This window comes from Bombina bombina, chromosome 10, assembly GCF_027579735.1.
Source record: "Bombina bombina isolate aBomBom1 chromosome 10, aBomBom1.pri, whole genome shotgun sequence".
Lineage (NCBI taxonomy): Eukaryota > Metazoa > Chordata > Amphibia > Anura > Bombinatoridae > Bombina > Bombina bombina.
In genome coordinates, this window is record NC_069508.1 from 202,310,063 (window position 1) to 202,336,835 (window position 26,773).

At 39.4% G+C, this 26,773-nt stretch overlaps 1 protein-coding gene across 1 annotated transcript in view; it reads right to left on the reverse strand.

The window, feature by feature from the left end:
• The window catches only part of LOC128641079 (FRAS1-related extracellular matrix protein 1-like), a 393,612-nt gene that overhangs the window by 176,774 nt on the left and 190,065 nt on the right, over nt 1-26,773 (reverse strand). The window contains exon 21 of the mRNA XM_053693633.1: nt 4,373-4,517. Coding sequence (XP_053549608.1) covers nt 4,373-4,517 — 145 coding nt within the window. The remainder of the gene's footprint in view (nt 1-4,372; nt 4,518-26,773) is intronic.

Consider the following 26,773-nt stretch of genomic DNA (forward strand, 5'->3'; position numbering starts at 1 on the left):
TACCGTTCCGGACCTCTGGAAGAAGATAGAAGATGGTCCCACGATGGATGAAGATGGAGTCGCATGGATGAAGACCTTCATTGCCGGACTTCAGGAATGGTGGGTACATGTTTAGGTGTAAGTTTTTTTTATTTTTTTTTAGATTAGGTGTTGCGATGTGGGGCTGACGGTTTAGGGGTTAATAGGTTTAGTTTAGTATTTGCGATGTGGGGGACTGGCGGTTTAGGGGTTAATAGGTTTATTACAATAGTTGCTATGTGGGGGGTCGGCGGTTTAGGGGTTAATAGGTTTTGTTTAGTATTTGCAATGTGGGGGCTGGTGGTTTAGGGGTTATTAGGTTTATTATAGTAATTGTGATGTGGGGGGTCGACAGTTTAGGGGTTAGTAGGTTTATTTAGTGTTAGCGATGTGGGGGTTGGCAGTTTAGGGGTTAATACTTTATTTTAGTGTTGGCTATGTGGGTGAGGTTAATAAGTTTAATAAAGTATTTGCGATGTGAGGGGATGGCGGTTTAGGGGTTAATAGGTAGTTTATGGGTGTTAGTGTGAACATTTTTGTTATGAGTTTTTGATCGTGCAATGGATTGTTGCGGTATAAGCTATAACACTAGCATAATAGCCTGACCGAACAACTCTTAATATGGGTGACCTTAAAATTCCACACTCAAAATCCATTTTTTGAGTGCAGAATAGAGAGTTGCGGTACAGGCTAAAACACGGTATAGCCGTATCGCCATGACTTGTAATACGGGAGACCTGCCATTCCCCATGCAAAGGTCAATTTTTTTAGGGGTTTAGCTGTACCGAACAACATGTAATCTTACTAAATGTGCTACAATGTGCGCTGGTATTACAAAGTAAAGCCCTAATATCGCTTGTATGCAAGCGAAATTTAGCGCTCCACTTTTAATCTGGCTCTAAATGTTAATTTTCGGCTAGATTACGAGTTGTGCGTTAGGGTAAAAAAGCAGCGTTAAGAGGTCCTAACACTGCTTTTCTACGCCCGCTGGTATTACGAGTCTTGAAGTTTTAGGGTCACCGCACATTTTTTGGCCTTACCGCAAAACGACTTACGTAAACTTTGTAAAGTCTTTTTTCTATGGGACTTCCATAGCGCCGGTATTACGAGTCTGTCCTAGGAGGCCAAAAATTGAGCGGTACACCCTACCTCGTCAAGAGTCCTAACACATTTAAAAGTCAGTAGTTAAGAGTTTTATGGTACAACGCCGTAATATAAAACTCATAACTGCTAAAAAGTACACTAACACCCATAAACTACCTATTAACCCCTAAACCAAGGCCCTCCCGCATCGCAAACACTATAATAAAATTATTAACCCCTAATCTGCTGCTCCGGACATCGCCGCAACTATAATAAACATATTAACCCCTAAACCGCCGCACTCCCGCCTCGCAAACATTAGTTAAATATTATTAACCCCTAATCTGCAATCCCTAACATCGCCGCCGCCTATCTACATTTATTAACCCCTAATCATCCCAACGTCGCCGCCACTATACTAAATGTATTAACCCCTAAACCTATAAATTATACCTAAATAATTCCTATTTAAAACTAAATACTTACCTATAAAATAAACCCTAAGCTAGCTACAATATAACTAATAGTTATATTGTAGCTATCTTAGGTTTTATTTTTATTTTACAGGCAAGTTTGTATTTATTTTAACTAGGTACAATAGTTATTAAATTGCTATTAACTATTTAATAATGACCTAGCTAAAATAAATACAAAAGTACCTGTAAAATAAAACCTAACCTAAGTTACAATAACACCTAACCTAACCCTACAATTCAATAAATTAACTAAATTAAAAACAATTAAATAAATTAAATTAAATTAGCTAAAGTACAACCCCCCCCCCCCACTAAATTACAGAAAATAATAAACAAATTACAAGATATTTAAACTAATTAACCTAATCTAATAGCCCTATCAAAATAAAAAAGCCCCCCAAAATAAAAAAAAGAACCCCCTAAATAAAATACTATGTAAAAAAATCTAAGCTCCCCATTGCCCTGAAAAGGGCATTTAGATGGGCATTGCCCTTAAAAGGGCATTTAGCTCTACTGCAGGCCCAAACCCTAACCTAAAAATAAAACCAACCCAATACATCCTTAAAAAAACCTAACACTAACCCCCTGAAGATCGACTTACAGTTCTGAAGACAAAACATCCATCCTCAAGGAAGCGGCAGAAGTCTTCATCCAAGCCGGGCCGAAGTCCTCAACGAAGTCGGGAGAAGTCTTCATCCAAGCCGGGCGAAGTGGTCCTCCAGACGGGAAGAAGTCTTCATCAAGACGGCATCTTCTATCTTCATCCATTCGACGCGGGTCCATCTTCAAGACATCCGATGTGGAGCATCCTCTTCATCTGGAGTCTTGACCGTGTATGTGCAGGGGGCAGCATTGTGCCAGCAGTTCACAAGAACTGCTGGTGCAATGATAAATGCCGACAGTGTATGCTGTCGGCATTTAACGATGCACGGCGGAAATGATACGATACTTTGTATCATGTCCACTCGCACATTGATAAATATGCCCCATAAAGTCCCAAATAATAACAATGGTTAGACAAGCTTTGTAGATATGCTGGAGCTGCTCTCTGCCTCAGGTTCGTCTCAACCTTGAAGGAAACATCACAAGACCAACAAAAGACACAAGGAGGTGTCTCATAGAGTAGTATCTTTGACCAGAAGAGTAAAATGAAGAAACTCACAATTTGAACAGTACTTCTTGGTGCTATAACAGCATGGGGGAGGGGGCTATTTAGGTCACCTGCTGAACAAATCTGTGGCAAGCAGCAGCCATTGTTCTCATGTGCAGGAAGACAACTAAGTTTTATGTAGGTCTGTCCATTCTTATCCTCCAGGGAATTAATAATCAAATCTCTGAGACAATGTTACTCTATGAGGCACATCCATTCATATTTTGCCATTCTAGGTCTAAGGTTTTGAATTTGTAACAAGCAAAACTCCTTTGACAAGAAGAATTAAACAGGTTTTCTGACTGATTTCAATCCCAGCATTGAGTTGTCACAGGTCTAGATAAAGGGGCACTTTCCATCTTTCAAATTTATTAGGAAATGTGATTATGGGGTTTTTAAATGTTTTGTAAATTATTTCAAATTGAAAATCCTTGCAATGCACTTTGCAAGATAATTCATATTGATGGGAAGAGATCCCAAATAAGTGAAGATTTGTTATAATTTATAGAAGGATTTTATTCCTACCTGAATAACTATGATCTATTAATGTGTCAGAATCTTCTGTTTGACCACATTGGTCCACATTCTAAAAATTTACTTTTTTTCTGGGGGGTTTTCCAGTATAAACTGCTGTTATATTTTTTTGAAGGGCATTTGCCCTAGGTAGGGTCAATAGTGTGCATATGTCTTTAGCATTCTATGACAGAAGTGTTTTTAACAATGTATAACTTTGCTACAAACATTGTTGTAAACACTGCTGCAGCCATAAAGTGCTAATCATGTGTGCACTCTCCTGAGCTTATACCTAGGTACCCGAGAATGAAACAGATGTAATAACAGAAGTATACTGAGTTTATTTATTTAATTGCATGTTCTATCTGTATCATGACAGATACATTTTAACTGTTTAGTTGTTTACACAGTATTATACAATGTATAACTTTGCTTTAAATATTGTTGCAAACCCTGCCAAAGACATTGTTCTCGTCTTCAGTATAAAGTAGTGTGCTCCGGCACTGGATAACAGCATGGACTTCATAGCATAGAAAGGTTGAGCTATGCCTGTGCGACCCTTCTCACGTCTTCCCATGCACGAGCATGCCACCTTATAGTGAAACCAGGGATGTTGATGTGATTGGCTAAATCATGAGCTGAGTTTAATAAAATAGCTTTGACTCAGTGACATATGAAGGGATGATGTTGTTGGTTTTGGGGACCGTATTTGGGTGAAAATTTATTTTAAAAAGGTGAATTCTCCCTAGCCATGCTTCATCCTGTTCACACTGTAAAATGATGTAAACATTTAAATTTACTGTCCTATAATAAATAACAAAATGTAACCTATCTATTCTTTTTTATATATGGAATAGAGAACTTGAACAAATCTTATACTATTTTTTTAGCAAAAGAAAATTACTAAAATTGCATTTTTCTGCACCAAACAACAAACATATATATTTAGAATAAGTTAGGACTGTGTTTTAGCAGAAACAAGTTTTACTTTGAAAATAAAGATTGAAGTGCTACTGAAGGCTTAGTGACCAATATTAGGAACCATCTACAAGATATTTGCACACGCTTGAGTAGACATATTAGCATTTCCACTATTGGATAATCTGCTGTGTATGTTTGTCAAATGCTTAACCTGATAAGATGGGGCTTTTCATCGTTCACTGGCATAACACGAACATGAAGTATCTTTTGGACTGTGTGACTGCCATCTGTCAACTGAACAGCAAAGCTATCATGAAGAGTTTCTGTGTCATCGTGCATGTACACAAGTGCCATTCCTATAAAAAAACAGAGCAATCATAAATTCATCTTTCAATAAAATGTACTTGTGTGTCAGTAAAAATAATAAGCAAAATGGTATTTTTAAAATACTTATATAAATAGTTTATTTGCAATTCACAGAGCAAATGTAACATACAGGAGACAAATAAAAACTAAAATACAGTAGTTATTTAGGGTCAGATTACGAGTGGAGCGATATTGTTAGCATGAGGAGTGTAAATGCGATCGCAAAATTACAGTGTTCTTTACGCTCAAATCCATATTACAAGTGGCACGCTGTTTAAATTACCACAAATTTGTTTGCACAAACTCAGTCATTTACGCTCCCCATATTTTCTAAAAGTGGCATTGAAAGGCTACTCGTATTACAAGTTGAAAGTAAATGCGATTGCTCAAATGCAATCACACTTAATGCTCAAACGTAAAGAGTTTGGCCGGAGGAAACAGTTTCACTAAACGACTCTATTTATCCATGTCCTCTTCATGCGGTCACCTGCCGCACACTAAATTTTGATTTAAATTTGGAAAATCAGCCAATAGGAATGCAAAGGTACCCTATATAAAGGGTATTCCTCGCATTCAAAATTCAGAGTGCAGCAGGTGACAGTAATAAAGAGGATGTCTGCGACGGAAGATAAGAAGATGGATGAAGATAGAAGACTGACATGGGGATGAAGACAGAAGACCACCGCCGGGATAAAGATGGACCACTACTGGGATGAAGATGGAGCGCCACCAGGATGAAGATGAAGCGCCCCTGCCGCCACATAGGAGCCAGATTCAATTCTGGTGAGTACCATGTTTGGGGTTTAGTGATAGGATTTTTAGGGCAATTTTTAGAGTAGTTCTTTTTATATAGTATTTTTTGGGTAATGCCCTACAAAAAGCTATTGCTATAGTTTAGTGTTAGTATAGGTTTTTATTTTGGGTTATTTTTTTAAGTGGGGCTTTAGTTTTAGAATAGGCATAACAGTTTTTTTTATTTCTGGCAATTAGTTTTTTTCTCTCTGTAATTGTAGTTTTTTTAATTTGCTTTAATGGTAGCTTTTTTCATTTAAGGTTAGGTTTGTTCTTTTATCAGGCAAGGTTAGTTTTTTGGGGGTAACATCGGGGGTGTTAGGTTAGGGGGTTAGCTGGTTAGGGGATTTCAATTTTAGTGGATACTTTGCTTTTGGGTGGTGGGGGTTTAGGGGTTGATATTGAAGAGGGATAGTTTGCAATATGGTGGCATGGCGGGTTAGGGGTTAAGAGTGTAGTGGGAACTTTGAGGTGTGCTATGTGATGGGTTAGGGGTTAATAGTGTAGTGGGAACTTTGAGGTGGGCTATGTGATGGGTTAGGGGTTAATAGTGTAGTGGGGACTATGCGGGGGGTTATGGCAATTTGGGTTAGCGCGCGAATATGGGTGTTGGTTTCCACTTTTCTCTCTCCATTGAAGTCTATGGGGGAGTATGTTAACACAGTAGCAATGTTCTAACTTCTGCTCATTGCATGCGTCAGGTTAGCGCACAAGCAAAAAACATTTACTTTCCACTTGTAATTCTCCTGCTACCCGACGCACACAAAGAGCAGAAGTTTAGCACCATTATCGTGGGAACAGGAGCTGTAATTTTTGTTTAAAGTGGTATAAAAATATTACATATTGTTAACCCTTCAACTGCTGAGTCATTTACACCCCTGTGCTTAGCTGTTTTGGAGTTTTTAGATAATGGTCAAATTTAAGTCCCACTGAAAATAATTTTTCAGTGAGAAACCAGCACATATTATATATATCGCTTTATTCAGCAGACCCAGATAATTTGAACTATACCATTATTGTATGAATCATGACACGTGAGAACTCTATAACTTAATGTATTAAGAAATGTAGATTTTATTAAAATATTTATGAGGACGGTTGTAAAATTAGTGTGTGTGTGTGTTTTCTAAGCTCTACAGTCAAAAGAAGAAAGGGGTTTTCTTTATATAAATAACAAAAAGGATCACCTGGCTATAAAATCCTTTATAGTGCCTTTATTTTAAAGAGGGGCTTCTGGGCTTTAAAACAAGGCATCATGGGGTCTCTATGCCTTTTTGCTGAACTGTTATAAGGGCCTAGAGACCACCAGGGGCCTATCATCTATCAAGCTCTGAATGGAGCTTGACGCCCCATGTTTCTGGCGAGCCTGCAGGCTCGCCAGAAACAGCAGTTATGAAGCAGCGGTCTAAAGACCGCTGTTCCATAATCCTGTCCACATGCTCTGATGAGGCGGACAGGAATCACCGGAATTCAACACGATCAAGTACGATCGGGTTGATTGAAACCCCCTGCTGGTGGTCGATTGGCTGCGAGTCTGCAGGGGGCGGTGTTGCACCAGCAGCTCACAAGCTGCCGTATTCAGCTGGTGCAATGCTAAATACGGAGAGCGTATTGTTCTCCGCATTAAGCGATGTCTGTCGGACCTGATCCTCACTGTCGGATCAGGTCTGACAGACATTTCATAAATATGCCTCACTGCCTACAAATATGATGGGAAAGTGTAGTTTTTTTTTTTTTTTTTTTTTTTTTGCTTGAGAAATATACCCTAAAGACCTTGGCCAAATGAAAGAGTAGGTGATTGCCTTTCAAATGGTGGATCTTGGGGATATTGAGGATTTATGGGAGCTGAGATTGAGGGGTTTATGGACTTAAAAATAAACTTCCAGCTCCCTTAAGTCATGGACAGCTGACCAGCACTTCCAGATCTTACATTGAAATGACCTAAAATTAAAAAACAGCTAATTTGTGTTGTTTTAAAGGGACAGTCTAGTCCAAAACAAACTTTCATGATTCAGATAGGGCATGTAATTTTAAACCATTTTCCAATTTACTTTTATCACCAATTTTGCTTTGTTCTCTTGGTATTCTAAGTTGAAAGCTTAACCTAGGAGGTTCATATGCTAATTTCTTAGACCTTGAAGGCCGCCTCTTAATAATGCATTTTAACAGGTTTTTCACCATTAGAGGGTGTTAGTTCATGTATTTCATATAGATAACACTGTGCTCATGCACGTGAAGTTACCTAGAAGCTATCACTGATTGTCTAAACTGCAAGTCTGTCAAAAGAACTGAAATAAAGGGGCAGTTTGTAGAGGCTTAGATACAAGATTATCACAGAGGTAATATATATATATATAAATATAACTGTGTTGGTTATGCAAAACTGGGGAATGGGTAAAAAAGGGATTATCTATCTTTTAAAACAATAACAATTCTGGTGTAGACTGTCCCTTTAAATGAGTATCATTTGCATAGACAGTTTGTTAACACATTAAAACTATTTTTTATTATTTGCTGTTTACTTTCCTATGTGATCTCTTTATGAATTGTATAACTGCCAAAGGACTTATCAAATGTCTATGTATCTGAATACATGGCGGGAGATTTAAAGGGGCAGTACACTGTAAAATTGTTTTCCCATTAATGTATTTTCAGTGACTTGTTATACCAGCTGCAGAGTATAAAATATTTGAGAAATTGCCTTTTCAGGTTTATTTATGTATATGAAGTAGCTGGTTTTGTGCTTTGAAAACACAGCTTATTACATTGGGTTGAACTTAAAGGTGATATCAGATCTCATTATGTTATCACTTTGTGTACACACACTTGCTTCCTTATATTCTTCTTATATTTGTCTGGAACACCAAAGCTCAATACATAGAGAGAACAATGAAACATTATCATTTTATTGCTTAACTATCCTGCATCCCACTGAGAGTGTAACTTCTTCTGCTGGCTGTGTTTACTTAGGCTTGTCAATAGCGTATACTCTAGTATCCAAACTTCCAGTATAGGTGGCTATAACACAGGCTAAATCAGCTATTTAAAATGCTGAAATAGGAGTAAAGGAGCTACTTGTTAACAATTGAATACACTCTAGCAGGTAAAATTGATCATTGTGAATAGTTTAAAGGGAAGAATTTTTTGGGGTGAACTGTCCCTTTAATAAGCAGTGGATGCTGCTGTCTCCGTGCGAAGTTTCCGGCGATCCGGAAACTGAAGTTAAGAAGCAGTGGTCATAAGATCGCTGCTCCTTAGCTTGTCTGCCACCTTTTACATGGATTGAATCATCCCAATCAGATACGATTGGGATGATTGACACCCCCTTCTAGCGGCTGATTGGCCACGAATAAGCAGGGGGCAGCATTGCACAAGCATTTCTTGTGAAATGCTTGTGCAATGGAAAATGCCGACAGCGTATGCCATCATGTCCACCCAGCACTTAGCAAATTTACCCCATGGAGTACGTCAATGCTTTGTTAATAGCTGCAGGTTCAAAAAATACTCATAATGGTTTACAGTCATAGCATGGAACAGATGGGCAAATCAGGTGTTAGTATTAAAAATAACATGAAAATGTATCTATAAAACATTCTAAAGTTTATCATGCAGTGCACATTACATTTATAGAATAAAGGCGACAATAGATATTTATGACAGTTTGCTCAAAATTATTGAAATTAAACTTATGCATTTCCCATTCAAATATGGTTCGTCACTTTATTTCCAGGGTCGACATTTTAGTTGTAATCTTTTTATAGATGAGACATAAGTCAATGTTGTGTCTTTAAAACACAAACGAATGAAAACACAAATGCTGTTAACAGTTGGCTGAAAGATTTGCTGGTTTCAGATTTACTTTGGCAATATTTTATTTGAATAGAACTATGATTAAAAAAATAAATCTCAGAATAAAATATTACAATTTTTCAGTGCACACTTTATACGTAATATGAAACCTAATGGTATTTTAATACATTCTTTTTAGTACCATGTCATACTTATTGTTGAAAGTAGTTATCTATACTATAATCGCGTTTGTAACGCGTCCGTCTGTGTCGCCAGTTGCGCACGCATCCTCAAAGAAATGTTGGCTGCGCACGCAGCCAAAAGAATCCACCTGGATGCAGTGAAGTTGCATTTCAGTGGATTCCAAAAATGGCAGGGTGGTGAAAGAATCCGCAAGTGGATTCTTTCACCACCCTGCCATTTTCGGAATCCACCTGGATGCAGCACAGGCAAACCCAAAGTCAAAATAAATAAAAAACACGTAACCGCCTGCACGAAGTATAACAAAAGAAACTACCTGCACGCACAAAGTATAACAAAAGAACCTAACCTCCTGCACCTCCTGTATTAACAAACACCTAAACTGCAAACCCCCACATCGCAAAATAATAAAGTAATTTACCCTTAATACGCCAATAACATAATTAAAATATTAACCCCTTAACCGCCAACCCCTCACATCGCAATAAACCTAATTAACCTATTAACCCCTAAACTGACAAACCCCCACATCGCAATAAACCTAATTAACCCATTAACCCCTACACCGCCTACCCCCAGCATCACAATAAACCTAGTTAATATATTAACTCCTAAACCGCCAACCTCGCCACAACGCAAATGACTAATTTAAATACTAAGCCCCCTAACCTAACACCCCCTAAATTAACCCAATACTAAGTTACACTTAAATAAAACCTAAAATTAAATTACAAAAAAAATATCTACAATTACAAAAAATAAAAAACTCTAAAATTATAAAAAAAACCACAAAATTATTAAAAATAAAAAAATTAAACCTAATCCCTATGAAAATAAAAAAGCCCCCCCCAAAATAAAGATATCCCCTAAACTACCAATAACCCTTAAAAGGGCTTTTGTAGGGCATTGCCCTAAGTTTAACTGATCTTTTACATTTAAAAATAACTAAATCCCCCCTTACAGTAAAACCCCCCACCCACCAGACCCCCCAAAATAAAAAAATGAACACTAAATAAACCTAAAGTACCCATTGCCGCTAAAGGGGCATTTGTATTAAAACCCATTGCCTTAAAAGGGCAATCAGCTCTTTTCCAGCCCATTAAATCCCTAATCTTAAAAAAAAATAAAAAAAAAATAGAAACAAATCCTAACATTAAGCCCCAAATAGGTACTCACCGTTCCTGAAGTCCGGTGGAGAAGGTCTTCTTCCAGGAGGCTCCATCATCTTCTATCTTCATCCAGAGCAAAGGCGGCATGGAGTGGAGGTGTGGAGCTGGCTTCCCCGATGCGTAGATGTTTAGTGGCAGTCCTCAACAGCGGCGGTCCTCGGTGGCGGTCCATGGTGGCGGCGGCGGTCCTCAGTGGTGTGGAGGCTCCTCTTCATGCGATCGTCCGTCGCACACTGAAGATTGAATGCAAGGTACCCCATATTTATTGGGATACCTTGCATTCCTATTGGCTGACATTTTAAAATCAGCCAATAGGATGAGAGCTACTGAAATCTTATTGGCTGATTTTTAATTCTATTGGCTGATTTAAAAATTTCAGCCAATAGGAATGCAAGGTACCCCAAATTGATTGCAGTACTTTGCTTTCAATCTTTAGTGTGCGACAGACATCGGATGAAAAGGAGCCTCCATGTCGCCAAGGACCACTGCTGAGTACTTCCGTTGTTGAGGACCTCCGCTGAGGATCCACGAGTCGGGAAGACAGCTCTGCACCTCCAGATGAAGATAGAAGATGATGGAGCTGCCTGGAAGAAGACCTTCTCCACCAGACTTCAGGAACAGTGAGTACCTAATTGGTGCTTAGTGTATGATTTTTTTATATTTTTTTTTATTTTTAAGATTAGGGATTTAATGGGCTGGAAAAGAGCTGATTGCCCTTTTAAGGGCAGTAAAAGAGCAGAATGCCCTTTTAAGGGCAATGCCCATATAAATTTAGTGTTAGTTTTTTTATTTTGGGTTTTTTTTACTGTTAGGGGGTAATTGGTAACTTGTTTAGGTAAAAGAGCTGTTTAACTTAGGGCAATGCCCTACCAAAGCCCTTTTAAGGGCTATTGGTAGTTTAGTATTAGATTAGGGGGTTTGTTATTTTTGAAGGGATTTTTTATTTTTATAGGGGTATTAGTTTAGGGTTAATTTTATTATATTGGATAGCTTTTGTTTATTTTTTTCTGTAATTTTACATTTTTTATTTTTTGTTTGTTTATTTTTTTCTGTAATTTTACATTTTTTATTTTTAGCTTTAGGGGTTGTAGTTTTTTTTTAAATAGACTGCCCTCTCGACAGGCTTATGGCCTAGTATACAATAAAATAAATACAATATTTTTATTAGATGGGATTAAAATCATATAACTGACCTGCCATGCATCATTGATAACAAAAAAAGGTAAACAGAACCTGGGAAGTGAACGTGAGTGCGATAGTTAAAGAGATATGAAACCTAAATTTGTACTTTTTTTAATTTTTTTATTATTTTATTGAGGTTTTTCAACATACAAAGTAAAAGGAAAACACATGAAAACAAAATGATAAAATTGTCTGCAAATGTCATACTTATAATCTAATACAAATGAGAGCTAGAAAATGACATTATAAACAAGTATCATGGTCTAATATAAGTACAACTAGATTAATAGCAATAAAAAATATGACATTCAATAATGTCCTAAACCTCATTTTCCTCTTTGAAGTAGGCCTTCTGTCTGAAACTAGTTGGGCCACTCTTGGACCCCTGATCTCGTATAAAAATAAGCTACAGAGGGCATAAGGCATCAGACCACTCTTGGGCCTGTATATATCTATATATGTAGAAGTAAATAATTTCTATAAGTATGGTGTAGATAGGAGGATCATTGTTAAATGTATAGAAATGCTTGTGTTATTAGCTTTGTAGAATAGTGCATTGAAATATTATGGAGGGAAAATGAATATTAGCGTATTGGTAAAGAGGTGACAAGTGTAAGCCAGAAAATCAAAAGATCCTAACCATGAAAATTATATAGAGCAAAATGAGGCATGTTAACCACACAGTAAAGGTAAGTACATTGCATTTCAAAAGTCCTTATCATAGAAACCTGAAAGAATATCAATAATCTCCTAATAAACTTGGGTGACGCTATGGACTAGCTTGTATTCCGCAAAGGTTATAGCCTTATATAGTAGTGCTATGAATATTTTATTGAGTCACCTGCATCGAGTGTATGGACAGCCTTTTAAAACAATTTTAGCATCACACACAAACCAGTTCTCAGTTGGGCAGTAGTACATAGCAAAAGACTAATAACTTAAAGAGGGGTTATATCCGTATATCTTATCAATCATGTTCGGGTCCATCGTATGGACTTATATCCTCTATAATTTGAGAGCTAAATAATAGTCTGATATTTGCTGGTACAGTCTGAATCCTACTTTCCTAATATCCTAGCTGAACGCCATTGTACAAACAACACAAGCCTGTCAGTCACAGTATAATTGTGTGTAATAGCGATGTTTATAGGGTTGCAGCTTGTTATACATACTAAGGTCCAGGGGCACAAACATACGTATAGTCCATATGCCAATAACTTGTAGGATGATTGTAATGGTGTCTTACCAATTAGACATTTTGTACTACCTGGGGTTAACAAGAAGAGCTAGCAAAACTTTCAACAAAACCTGATTGGCAGTTCTTTGTGTTTCAGTCCAAACGTTAAATGGTGTGACGCATATTGACTAAATCGCAACTTTACGGGATAGCCAATTCTCTGGATAGTGGGGCAGAACGGCTTAACCCACCCCTGTTCTCCAGCTCTGCATATCCAGCACAGACCTAGGCCCAAGCCCATGTCGCTGCATCGTATCAGGCAAGTGGATTGAGGTTTCCATATTTCGGCTCAGTTCTAAGCCCAGCTCGCTCAAATTGCAGCACACATCCTCAAGCCCGCTCTGCTTGGCCTCCATTACTGCGATGCCGATCTCTGTAGGGCTTGCCCCATGTCCACGTGGTTGAGTCAGTGTACGCAACTGCAGTATGGCCACAGCTCCCAGAAAGCCAAAATGTAAAAAACGGTCGCTGTTTTCCAGACTGCATAAATCCAAGGTTGAGCCGTTATCACAGGACATATAAACCAGCCGAGAATCCGGCTTGCACACCTCTCTCTCTCTGGTTGCCTCCTCTGGCATAGTAGTAGCTTCCAAGTCAACACTGTGCGATATTTGCAAATGTTTGCATCAGCGATTGCTCAAAGTCATCAAAAAGGGCAAATAGCCTTATAGAAAGATCCTCCACGATGGTGCTTATCATAGCTTCTCCCATTATTATGGGTGGGGGGAAAACAGTCGCCTAGGCTCCAAAGGTAGCTAGATAGATTCAGCTATGGCGCAGTAAAACAACCTCCTCAGGGCCACACTGGATAGCATAGGTCAGGAACGGAATCAACACAGAAGCTCACAGACAGGTAGTCCCAAAATAAAGTAGATAATAAAGTAGATAAATCTTAGGTATATATAGTTTAAGTACTTATAACCTAGAGATAATGAAGGAGCTCCTGTAATACACCTCCTGCCGATCCAGCGGTCAGCTCCGCCCCCTCCTAAATTTGTACTTTTATGATTCAGACAGAGCATACAATTTTAAACAGCGTTCTAAATTACTTCTATTATCAAATTTTCTTTGTTCTCTTTCTATCTTTTGATTAAAAGCAGTGACATAAGCTCAAGGAGTACTCTGCACGTGGCTTGAGAACTATATGATAGTAGTTTTGTAAGAATGTTATCCATTTGCAATAGCTTTAGATCGAAGCATTATTTCCTGCTACATAGTGCTGCACCTACCTAGGTATCACTTCAACAAAGAATATACGGCCGGGCTGGGAAATCATATTGGTCCTGGAAATGTTTGAAGACCGCCCCAGCGGCCCCACAGTCTCAAACCCCCCCGGCCCTGCTTTCACTACCCTCTATCTTGCCTAGGGGCACTTTTTTGACACCACATCCCCACAAACCCTCGTCAGGAGTGGAGCAGCTTTGAAGAAATGCACTACGCATGCACACAAGGCTCGCCCCGTGACCTCCTTCACCAGGGGATGTGGCCCTACAGCGACGGCCACATATCGGCCCGCTGGAAAAAGTTCTGGTATCCCTGCGGACCAATCCGGCAGTGAAAGGATACCATGGGAACTAAAGAAATTTCATAACTTTATTTTTAAAATTGTATATTTTGTCTGAATCACAAAAGAAAAAAAAAGTGTGGGTTTTATTCCATTAATGGTGTCTACTGAATGTATTATTGTTGTTTGTAAATGTTTTTATCTGATTTTACTAGTTTATAATAATTATTTTCTGATGTTTTGGAGCTACATTATATTGTTTTTCTTTAGGTGTCAATCACAGTCTATTGGTGATTTGTTCCCAAAATGTTTTTGTTTTGCTTTTAAGCTGAATTAGAGATCATTTAAATGGAACCAGAATGAACCAGAATTGGGTTTGCGCGAGCTTGCAAAGTAAAAAAAAATGCTATTAGAAGGCATTGCGCTTACTGCCAGTTTCCAAAGGCTCGTTTTCCACCATTACCAGCAGCAGGGGGGGTGCGGTTGCTAAATACAATTACGTGTCCCAAAGAAAATAATAAAAGCTGAAAATCAAAATATTACACACAGTTTCTGTTCAAGCTGCAAACAAGTAAAATACTGTTGGATGCTGTTGTTAAAGTTTATATACAAAGGAATATCTATTTAAAAATATATAGAACATATTCCCTTATGTGGAGAACATTAGAATGTGAAATATTTACAGTAAATACGCAGTTAAATACTTTATTAAATAGGAATATTGCAGAAATATGATTTTACATGTTTTCATCTACTTGACCACAAAGGGCTCCAATGCACTTAAATATATGTCTATATATGTGTACATATGTACTGTATATATATGTTTAAATGTGTATATATCTTTAAATGTATATATACACATATCAATACTATAATCGCGTTTGTAACGCGTCCGTCGGTGTCGCCAGTTGCACATGCAAGTTGCGCATGCATCCTCAAAGGAATGTTGGCAGCGTGAGGCAGCCAACAGAATGTTGGCTGCATGTGCAGCCAAAAGAATTCACATGGATGCAGCAAAGCTACATCCAGGTGGATTCCAAAAATGGCAGGGTGGTGAAAGAATCCACTCTTTCACCACCCTGCCATTTTCGGAATTCACTGCGATGCAGTGAAGGCAAACGGAGCATTACAAAAAAAAAATGTCACGCAATAAGTATATATAAAAAAAAATACCCGCCCGCAATAAGTATTAAAAATATAACCTTACGCGCCCGCAATAAGTATTTAAAAAAAATAACTAAGCACCCACACGGAGTATTAAGAAAAAAATAAACTAACCGCCCGTACAAAGTATTAAGAAAAAAAACAACAACTACCTAATAAAATTATATTGTTACACTGAAGGTCAGCAGTGTGTAGTCACGTGTCAGGTAAGGGGAAGTCATGAGATGTGATATATAATACCAGGGAGGGTAGAATCTGTATTAGTGCTAGCAGGTATGTGTGCTCATCTGTTACACTGAAGGTTAGCAGTGTGTAGTCAGGTGGTAAGGGGAAGCCATGAGATGTGATATAAAATACCAGGGAGGGAAGAATATGTATTAGTAACAGCAGGTATGTGAGCTTATCTGATACACTGAAGGTTACAAGTGTGTAGTCACGTAAGGGGAAGCCATGAGATGTGATATATAATACCAGGGAGGATATTATCTGTATTAATACTAGCAGGTATGTGTGCTCATCTGTTACACTGAAGGTTAGCAGTGTGTAGTCAGCTGTCAGGTAAGGGGAAGCCATGAGATGAGATATATACCGGTAATACCAGGGAGGGTAGAATCTGTATTAGTGCTAGCAGGTATGTGTGCTCATCTGTTACACTGAAGGTTAGCAGTGTGTAGTCAGGTGTCAGGTATACTGAAGTCATGAGATGTGATATATAATACCAGGGAGGGTAGAATCTGTATTAGTGCTAGCAGGTATGTGTGCTCATCTGTTACACTAAAGGTTAGCAGTGTGTAGTCAGCTGTCAGGTAAGGGGAAGTCATTATATGTGATATATAATACCAGGGAGGGTAGAATCTGTATTAGTGCTAGCAGGTATGTGTACTCATCTGTTACACTGAAGGTTAGCAGTGTGTGAGCAGGTGACAGATAAGGGGCAGCCATGATATGTGATATATAATACCAGGGAGTGTAGTGTCTGTATTAGTGTTAGCAGGTATGTGTGCTCATGTGTTACACTGAAGGTTAGCAGTATGTAGTCAGGTATCAGGTATGGGGAAGTCATAATATGTGATATATAATACCAGGGAGGGTAGAATCTGTATTAGTGGTAGCAAGTATGTGTGCTTATCTGTTACATTGAAGGTTAATTAGCAGTGTGTAGTCAGGTGTCAGGTAAGGGGATGTCATAAAATGTGATATATAATACCAGGGAGGGTAGAATCTGTATTAGTGGTAGCAGGTATGTGTGCTTATCTGTTACACTGAAGGTTAGTAGTGTGTAGTCAGGTAAGGGGATGTCATGAGATGTGATATATAATACCAGGGAGGGTAGAATCTGTATTAACCCCTTAAGGACCAAGGACATATAGAGTACGTCCTACAAAAAATGTCAGTTAGTGACCAAGGACGTACCCTGTACGTCCTCAGGGGTTTTAAGCGGTGGAAGCAATCGTGATTGCTTCTAACTGCTTTCAAGGTGTCGCAGTGATGCCTCGGTATTGAGGCGTCACTGTAATACCTTTTTTTGGACACCGATGCACAGAGAGCCACTCTGTGGCCCTCTCTGCATCGGGCATTGATGGTGCCGATGATTGGTGGGTGGGAGCAGTAGCTTGGAGGCGGGTGGGCGGCCCATCAATGTGATCTCTTCCTGATCCGTTACTGGAGAGTTGCGCTGTATTCGGCGGAAGCGGCCAGAGGGGGGCGGTTGGGGGCAGGTGTGCGTGTGTGTGCGTATGCATTCACGCGTGCCGAATCTCACTTTTTTAAAAAAAAAAAAATCGGTCTTGCACCGATGGTGTGGAAATTTGGGACGTTGGGCAAGGGATCTGCGAGGGGGAGGGAGGTGGGATATTGAGGGGGACAGCTACACTACAGAAAATGTTATTGTAAAAAAAAACAACACATTTTTTGGGGGCAAACTGGCTACTGGCAGGCAGCTGTCAGTACCCAAGATGGCGGCAAATAGGTAGAGGGTTAGAGAGCTGTATAGGGGGGTCAGGGAGTTTGGGGGCTAAGAGGGGATCCAACACTGCAGAATCAATTAGGGGAATTAGGGAAGCCATAATATGTGATATATAATACCAGGGAGGGTAGGAGGGAAGGAGTAAGGAAGTATAATTGGAACGTGTAATGCCTCCATGTATATACTGAGGCTTTGCTTAGCAGGGGCTTAATACATCAGACTTTTCATGTGCAGGGACTGGAATTCATAGAATGTCGCAAAAATTCAGTTTTACTGGGGCATTTCTATTAACCTATTGCTATTAAAGGAACAATCTAGTCAAAATTAAACTTTCATGATTCAGATAGGGCATGCAATTTTAAACAACTTTCCAATTCACTTCTATTATCTAATTTGCTCAATTCTGTAGATATCCTTTGTTGAAAAAATAGCAATGCACATGTGTGAGCCAATCACACAAGGCCTCTATGTGCAGCAACCAATCAGCAGCTTCTGAGCATATCTAGATATGCTTTTCAGCAAGTGATATCAAGAGAATGAAGCAAATTAGATATTAGAAGTAAATTAGAAAGTTGTTTAAAATGGCATGCTCTTTCTAAATTATGAAAGAAAAAATTTGGGTTTCATGTCCCTTTAATCACTGCAGCAGCAAAGATAAAAACTTGAATAGTTACCCCATAAAATGCCACCTACTTGTTAAACTTTCTATAGTGTCTTAGCAAGTCCTTAAAATATCTGCATATGTTGTTCTCGGCAGCCCTAAGACAGCAGTCAGCAGGTTAAACATATTACTATATTATATATTCATTTCAGGCTGTGCAACATCTATATAAACTAAGGTGCTTTGTGGTGTCCCGCTATAAAGATGCTGAAGGGTTAATAACCCTTGTTTGCTTATTTTTAGTACTTGCTGTAAAGTTATTCTTCCTATGTCAGTTATGTGCTTGAGAGCAAGGGAGGTAATGAGGAGCTTGATGATTTCTCCCGCATTAAAGGGCTATAACAGTGCATAAAGGAAATACTCTAATATGTTAGGGAAATTATTGTACTATTACTTGCATATAACCATGTGTATAACCTCTGCATAGTGATTAAACACATAATTAAAGTCAGTTCTAGAGCAGCAATGCACGCTAAACACATCTGGCGAGCCAATGACAAAAGAAAAAACAACAGCTAGCTCCCAGTAGGGCATTGCTGCTGCTGAGGATTGGTATATATCGTTTCTAACAAAGTTACCCAAGAGAACAAAGTAGAAGTGAATGTATAAATTGCATGCTCTGTCTGAAAAAGTTTAATTTAATCTTTCCTGTCCCTTTAAGCAATCAGTATCGCTAAATTATGCTACTAGAATTGTATGTGCTTGTTTTTAGGGTCGATCTGAGTGGGCGGAGCACAGTACAGATACGTGGCTGCTCTCTGAAGATTTCTAGTGTTGTTAGCTTTGTAAGATGCAGGAACGTAAGAGATTATCTTGTGATATCCTTAACTTGAGTCACAATGAAATGTTTATGGTAAAGGTAAAGCAGACATTTTTAAGATACTTTTATTAGATTTACTTTGTGCTCTTGCAATCCCTTGTTAGCTCAGGAGAAGCAATTCACTACTGGGAGCTAGCTGGTGAGTGGTGGCTATGCACATATGCTTATTCCTTAGTTCACTAGGGACTAGATTACGAGTGAATCGCTATTTATCACTTCCGCTCTCACACTAACTACTCAACTTTGGCTCTTTGCGTGCATCGGGTAGAGCACGTATTATAGGTTCAAAGTAAAAAGATTTGCTTGTGTGTTAAGCTGACGCACGCAAAAAGCCTAAGTTGGAATATTGTGACCAAGTTAATAAACTCCCCCATATACTTCAATGGAGCGTGAAAGTTGAAAAAAAACTTAAGACCCATAACCCAAATTGCTATAAACCCCTACTCTTATAACTCCTAAATCACCACATGTGTGTATGTATGTATCGGGTACTTGTAAAGCGCGGCTAATCACCCGTAAGGTACCCCACTACACTATTAACCCCTAAACTACCAGACCATCACATCGCAAAGTACCCACTACACTATTAACCCCTAAACTATCACACACTCACATCGCAAAGTACCCTCTACACTATTAACCCCTAAACTGCCATAGCCCAACATAGCAAAGTACCCACTACACTATTAACCCATAAACCCCCCACAACCCCCATCACAAAGTACCCAATAACCTCTCTAACCCCCCTAACCAGCTAACCTCCCTAACACCCCCTAAGTTACCAAAAAATAAAATCAAATTACATAAAAAAACTAACATTACATAAAAAAGCTAACATTACAGAAAAAAAAAACTACCATTACTTAAAAAAACTAAACAATTACCAAAAAAAAACCCCAGTTATGTCTATTCTTAAAATAAAGGGACAGTAAACCTAGTGCAGAATTAAATAACATTATTTTAGTGTTATCGTTATATTGCCTTTTAATTTTTTTAAAATATGTCAGTTTTTCAGACCTACTCCCCACCCTTGCTTCTACCCTTACCCCTATACTCACATACATCTTCAACCTCTTCCTTAGCACTGGTATATTTCCCTCATCTCTTAAACACGCACTGGTCAGACCTATCTTCAAAAAACCTTCTCTCGACCCAACCTCCCCATCCAACTAACGCCCTATTTCCCTACTCCCTCTTGCCTCGAAGCTTCTCGAAAAGATAATATATGTACGTCTATCCCATTTCCTTACACTTAACTCCCTCCTTGACCCACTGCAATCTGGATTTTGCCCCCACCACTCCACGGAGACAGCAATCATTACCAACGACCTACTTACAGCAAAATCCAAAGGCCACTTCTCTCTGCTTATCCTCCTTGATCTGTCTGCAGTCTTTGATACTGTTGACCACCCTCTTTTGCTCCAAACCCTCCAATCCTTCGGCATTTGCGACACAGCTATCTCGTGGTTCTCTTCCTATCTGTCTAACTGTACCTTTAGTGTAGCCTTTTCTGCGGCATCCTCTGCCCCGTTACCACTTTCTGTTGGGGTACCGCAAGGTTCTGTTCTTGGTCCCCTTCTCTTCTCAATCTACACATCATCTTTAGGTTCATTAATAAAGTCCCATGGGTTTCAATACCATTTGTATGCAGATGACACCCATATCTACCTCTCTGCACCAGACCTATCTTCTTCCTTGCAAATCCGTGTAACTAACTGTCTCATATCTCATCTTGGATGTTCTCTCACTACCTTAAGCTAAATCTCTACAAAACTGAGCTCCTTATTTTTTTATCCCCCTTCTTCAAAAATCTCCACCCCAACCTCTCTATAACTGTGGATAACTTCATCATTACCCCTACCCCAAATGCTCGACTCAGGTCTTTCTTTCACTCCACACATTCAGTCCTTGGCTAAAGCCTGCCAGTTCAACCTTAAAATCATCACTAAAATTAGACATTTCCTTTCACAAGACACAACAATCAGATTACTGCAACTCCATCCTCTCTGATCTCACTAGCTGCTGCATACCTCCTTTACAATCCATAATGAATGCATCTGCCAGGCTTATCTTCCTTACATGTCACTCTTCATCTGCTGCACCTCTCTGCCAATCCCTTCACTGGCTGCCTCCAGGCTTAAACACAAAATTCTCACTCTGACATACAAAGCCCTCAACTGCACTGTTCCCCCCTATATCTCAGACCTTGTCTCCAGATATTCTCCCTCCCGACCCCTTCACTCTGCCCAAGATCTCCTACTCTCCTCCTCTCTTGTTACCTCCTCACATTCCCATTTACAAGGCTTCTCCAGACTGGCTCCCATCTTGTGGAACTCTCTGCCTCGCTCCACAAGACTCTCCCCTAGTTTTGAAAGCTTCAAGCACTCCCTAAAGACTGTACTATTCAGGGATGCATACAACCTACACTAACCTTTCCTAACTCCACTGCTATCCCCTTGAACCCCTTAGCATTTAAGCCTATGAGTCCAGCTGTTTGTAGGTCAACCGCATAAGAGTCGATTACAACAGTGCAACTCTCGGCAGGGACCTCTACCCATCTGATCCCCTATAAATCTTACCTTGTATACCGCCTTTGTTTATAGCGCTGCAAAATCTGTTGGCGCTCTACAAATACCTGATAATAATAATAAATAGATCATAACACCACCCCCTAGTGAAAAAGGCACTATTACATTATACACAACATGAGCAAATAAATCATTCATCTAAATCTCAGATTCTAAATAATGCCAAGCATAATTAACGATTTAATAAGATAGTGAAAAACATATACATCACACAATTTAATATCTGCAGTTTATATGTGTTTTCTGTGTCTAATTAAGGAACAAAACTAAATACTAAGGCATAAATACAAAATTTAATGAAATAAGTCATAAAGAGACACATACCTGCTAAAGCTGTTTAAGAGGCTATGCTATACCATAATGCAAAAAGATTACAGCCAAAATGTTATCCTGCATGAAGTAAAGCAAAATCCACGCCAAAAATCCTGCTTGTCTGCACTTCCTGGTCATATCCACATGCGTCCCCTAAACGTGTATCACCGGTTTTGTCACCAGGGGTCGGGGAGTGTTAAATTCATAGAAAAATAAATAAAGTAGTACTACAAAATTAAATAACCCTATGCTGCTCACTCAGCCTGTATTACTAAATGTGAACTTTGAAGGGCATGAACGTTAAAGTGAATGTAAAGTTTGACGAATGTGTGCCCGGTTTTATAAATCCTATTAAAAACAGGGGCACTTTCATTCATCAAACGTTACATTTGTTAAAATACTTACCTTTTATTCTTGAAAGCCGCTCCAGCGCTTCCCCTGCCTGTCGCAAGCCTCTTCATAATCAGCAATGACGAATCCGGCTTCCTCCAATCACGGCTTCCCCCCCAGAGCAAACATTGCCTGAAGCCAAGTCGTGATTGGAGAAAGCCAGATTCGTAATTTTTGACATATGAAGAGACTTGCGACGGGCGGGGGAAGCGCTGGAGAGGCTTTCAAGAATAAAATGTAAGTATTTTAACAAATGGCTTGAGAGCCACAGCCACAGACTCACCGTCAGGTCATTTTGAATAATGTGACTGAGGTGTCAGGCGACCTGAAACCCGGACACATGATTCGAAACCTGGAGTTGACAACTCTACTGGGACAGAATAAACAACCGGGTGGGACACTGGGATAGCGCCTCCAAAGAGAGACAATCCCAGTCAAACTGGGACTTCTGGTAACCCTAGTTAAAAACATAGTTATATGCAAGCAATAGTGAGGTAATAAAATGCTCTCACACATTATTTTGTATTTAATATCACATTAGCTGTGATTTCCTTATCTCCATGCAGCAGTTAAGATGATGTGGCCTCAAGTTAAGAGCTAAGCTATAAATGTGTTCGCACAGGCATCTTCTGCACCAATACTATGGCCTCAAACAGGTGTTTTATGGCTAAATCCTGATTTAGCAAATGACCTGATAACATCCATTGCACAATACACCTAAGTAGGCCACACAGATAAACTTAGCAAAATAAGAAGGCGCCATTACATTAATATTCAGGCGCCCAGGTCTAACTCATACCATCTACATTGAGATTTATTTATTTTTCATCCTGTAACAGTGAATTTTTCTAAGATTAATTGTAGTAGGTGAATAAAACTACACACAATAAAAGATGAGCATATAAAAATCAGTCATGGGGTGAAGCCAGCTCTGGTTCTAAACGGTCACACAACACGGCAGCTCCAGTTATATTATACAGAAAACAAGCTTTATGGCCGTTCAGATTCCTAAACTTTCTAAAATTTGATAATCTAAAGGCTCTGGAGACTTAGCCAAAATAAAAGAGCAGGACTCCCTCCGGACGAACAGACTCTGCATTCCCAACATCAAGCTTACCACTCAGCCTCTCTAAGAGCGGCAACCTTTAGATTCATGCGGCAACCAAGGTGCACATTGATATCGACTGCATGAAACACCTCTCAAAGAACTGATACTGCAAAACACAACTACAATAGGAGAGTGTAGCTGCTGAGGGTGAGCTGAGATTTATAAAGCGGTAGTCCTTACACGTAGAATTGGGACCTATGGGCTGGGCGTCATGGAGGCAGTCGAAGCATGGGAACAAGCCGTTCTGAAACTAACTACGCAACACTTTCTTCAGCTATAAAATGAACTCAGGGCAGTACTCCATTTACCTCTGGTATCTCCTGCAATCACCACTGAGTTGGAGACAAAGCTATCCCTAACATTGAACTCTGGACAGATGATCGTGTAGCTCAAACAGTACATACCTCAAACAGTACAACCCTGCCAGAGCGGAAGATTACGGAAAACGGATACCGGCCACTGAAGCTGACAACACAATGTATATTGAGCCAGTTCATACAGTGACCCCTCTTCAATGCCAGGAAATCACGGAAGATAAAGAGGTGACACGCAACTATGCCTTTGCTTCAAATCCCTCTTTGGAGCCAAGTGAGACTAGGGCCACTTCGGCTCCAAAACTAGAACTATAAATGACTGCACCGCATCTTCATAAGTCTGGTATTGGCTAGAGAATACTCTCCCGGGTGAGCCGTTTACCATGAGAATGCATTTTGGGACAGCTATGTTTACCTCTTATCAGATTGTTATACAGCTACGTTTATTACAGGACATGGTAATACTTATTTAGAACAGCTCCTTTGCCTCAATATAATCAATATCTGTTTCATTAATGTTATAGGGTTTCTTCGCAGAATAGTTAGAATTAGTGTGCTGATAATTTATTTTTTGAGGATTGGCCTTTGAGAAGTTCATGGTAGTTCAAAGGTGTGGTACCCCTCTCCCATAAAAATTGAAATTTTAAAATGTTTTATTTGGCTAAACTCTGAACCTAACTTATTTGGGCATGTGTGAATTCCTTAGTGTCAGTAATCGCTCCCCTTTAGTTGTCATGGGTATCATTGAACCGTGTCACAATCTACCATGATTCTATGGAAGTTCTGATTATAGTCCACTGTATGTATCCCTGTTCTCTTCTTATTTCCTTTATCTTACTGTGTTGGTGGGGGCTTGGCTGTCAGCAGCCGAGGCAGTTAGGTTCACTCGATGTAGATAGCTTCTTAATTACGATAGCGAGCTATTATTGCAGAATTACTATATTGAGGGACTCTTTTTAATGCACAAAAAGATCACAGGAACTTCCCTTAGCCCATCAACTCACTCATATCTCTGGGTGTCAGACCTCCTATGATAGAATACTGGGACGTAGGAATCAAGAGAAGTCAATTATATATATCTAACCTTGGCAACTATTATTTACATATGCCCAATTTAAGGGTATTCTAGATGTGTCTTTTTACCTTCATTAATAGCCAATAAGTTGTTTGCCTAAGATATTACTACTTGGATGTATATGGTTTGCATTTAACCACATGATTAAGAGGACAAACTGAATTTAGAGGTCACAATATGCCCTAATAATATAATCACATGGCAAGATTATTCACTATGAGGCCTATTTATCAAGCCGTCAACTATGCTGCATTCACCAGCACCAATACGCTAACACCACGGCCGCGGACCTGATTACAATCTCCATATTTATCAAAAAGCCGGCAAAAAGCCGCGCACCAAGTACGGGGTGATGAGCAATGGACTGTTGACAACTAACAGTCATCAATCTCGCTACTATTCGGCTTTTTACCAACTTTATTTATACCCTGTCACTAAACACAGCCACTATACTAAAATGTACAAGTGATTCCCAAAGGAATGACTAAGAGGATTAGATATATTACACTTATTGAGGTAATCTACCTTGTACACTTTTGCTGTGAAAGAGTGCAAAATGAAAAATGAAATGAGTGACTAAAACTTAGAAAATGTTCAAAAAATAATGGGGTATCCCCAACAAAATATTAATAAATTCAATATTGGTGAATTCAGTAGTGATAAGTGATAATAGTGTCCCAAAAAGAATTATTAGAATTGCATATAGAAAAGCTGTGAAAAATACTGTGACAAATAAGTTCCAACATAAACTAGGTATGTCTCAAAAAAGTCTCAAGTGTTAGATGAAAATCTCAAATAAAAGTCTCATGTGTAAAAATATACTTGAATATTCGGCAAGCTCCACTTGTATCCCACGGTGTGATGGTTCGAGTGTCTAAAATAAAGCAAAAGACAAGGGGCGTCACATAGTGTAATTTGTATCAGCAACGAGAGAGTAAAAATGTATAAGAGACTACTCACAAGGAGAGTTGCACCTTAAGCGAATAAGATGCTAACAGGCAGGCTGACGTTCAAACCAGCAGACAGTACACTGGGGGTCCCGGTGTGAAGACCCGTGGTATCTGGATTGCGGCATCAGAATATTTCAGCATCGGTCTTCACAAACTGGAAGCCAGGTGTGTGCACCGAAGACTGGAGCGGTATCCCAGTGACTGGTCTCAGGTCTCAGTCCGTGTTCAAATTGGACCTGCTATACCAGCAAATGCTTGTGAGTGTGTCCCAAATTGGAAATAAAGCTGCCACGTAAGCCAGGTCGTGTTTTTTAAAACAGGAGTTTCTTTATTTGTTTTGCAACGTGTATCTCGGTCAGCACAGGACCGTTTCATCAGGTCACTGGGATACCGCTCCAGTCTTCGATGCACACACCTGGCTTCCAGTTTGTGAAGACCGACGCTGAAATATTCTGACGCCGCAATCCAGATACCACGGGTCTTAACACCGGGACCCCCAGCGTACTGACTGCTGGTTTGAACGTCAGCCTGCCTGTTAGCATCTTATTCGCTTAAGGTGCAACTCTCCTTGTGAGTAGTTTCTACATTTTTACTCTCTCGTTGCTGATACAAATTACACTATGTGGCGCCCCTTGTTTTTTGCTTTATTTTTACTATACTAAAATGTTTAACCCCTATCCCGCCGCTCCTGGACCCCGCCGCAACTTTAATAAAGCTATTAACCCCTATCCCGCCGCTCCCGGACCCTGAAGCAACTTTAATAAAGCTATTAACCCCTATCCCGCCACTCCCGGACCCCACCGCCACTAAATACATGTATTAACCCCTAAACACCTGGCCTCCAACATCACTACCACTTACTAAACCTATTAACCCCTTAACCGCCAGCCCCCCACATCGCCATAAACTAAATTAAGCTATTAACCCCTAAACCTAACAACCTGCTAACTTTACATTAAAATGACCTCATCCCTATCTTATAATAAATTAAAACTTAACTTTAGAATTAAAATAAACTATA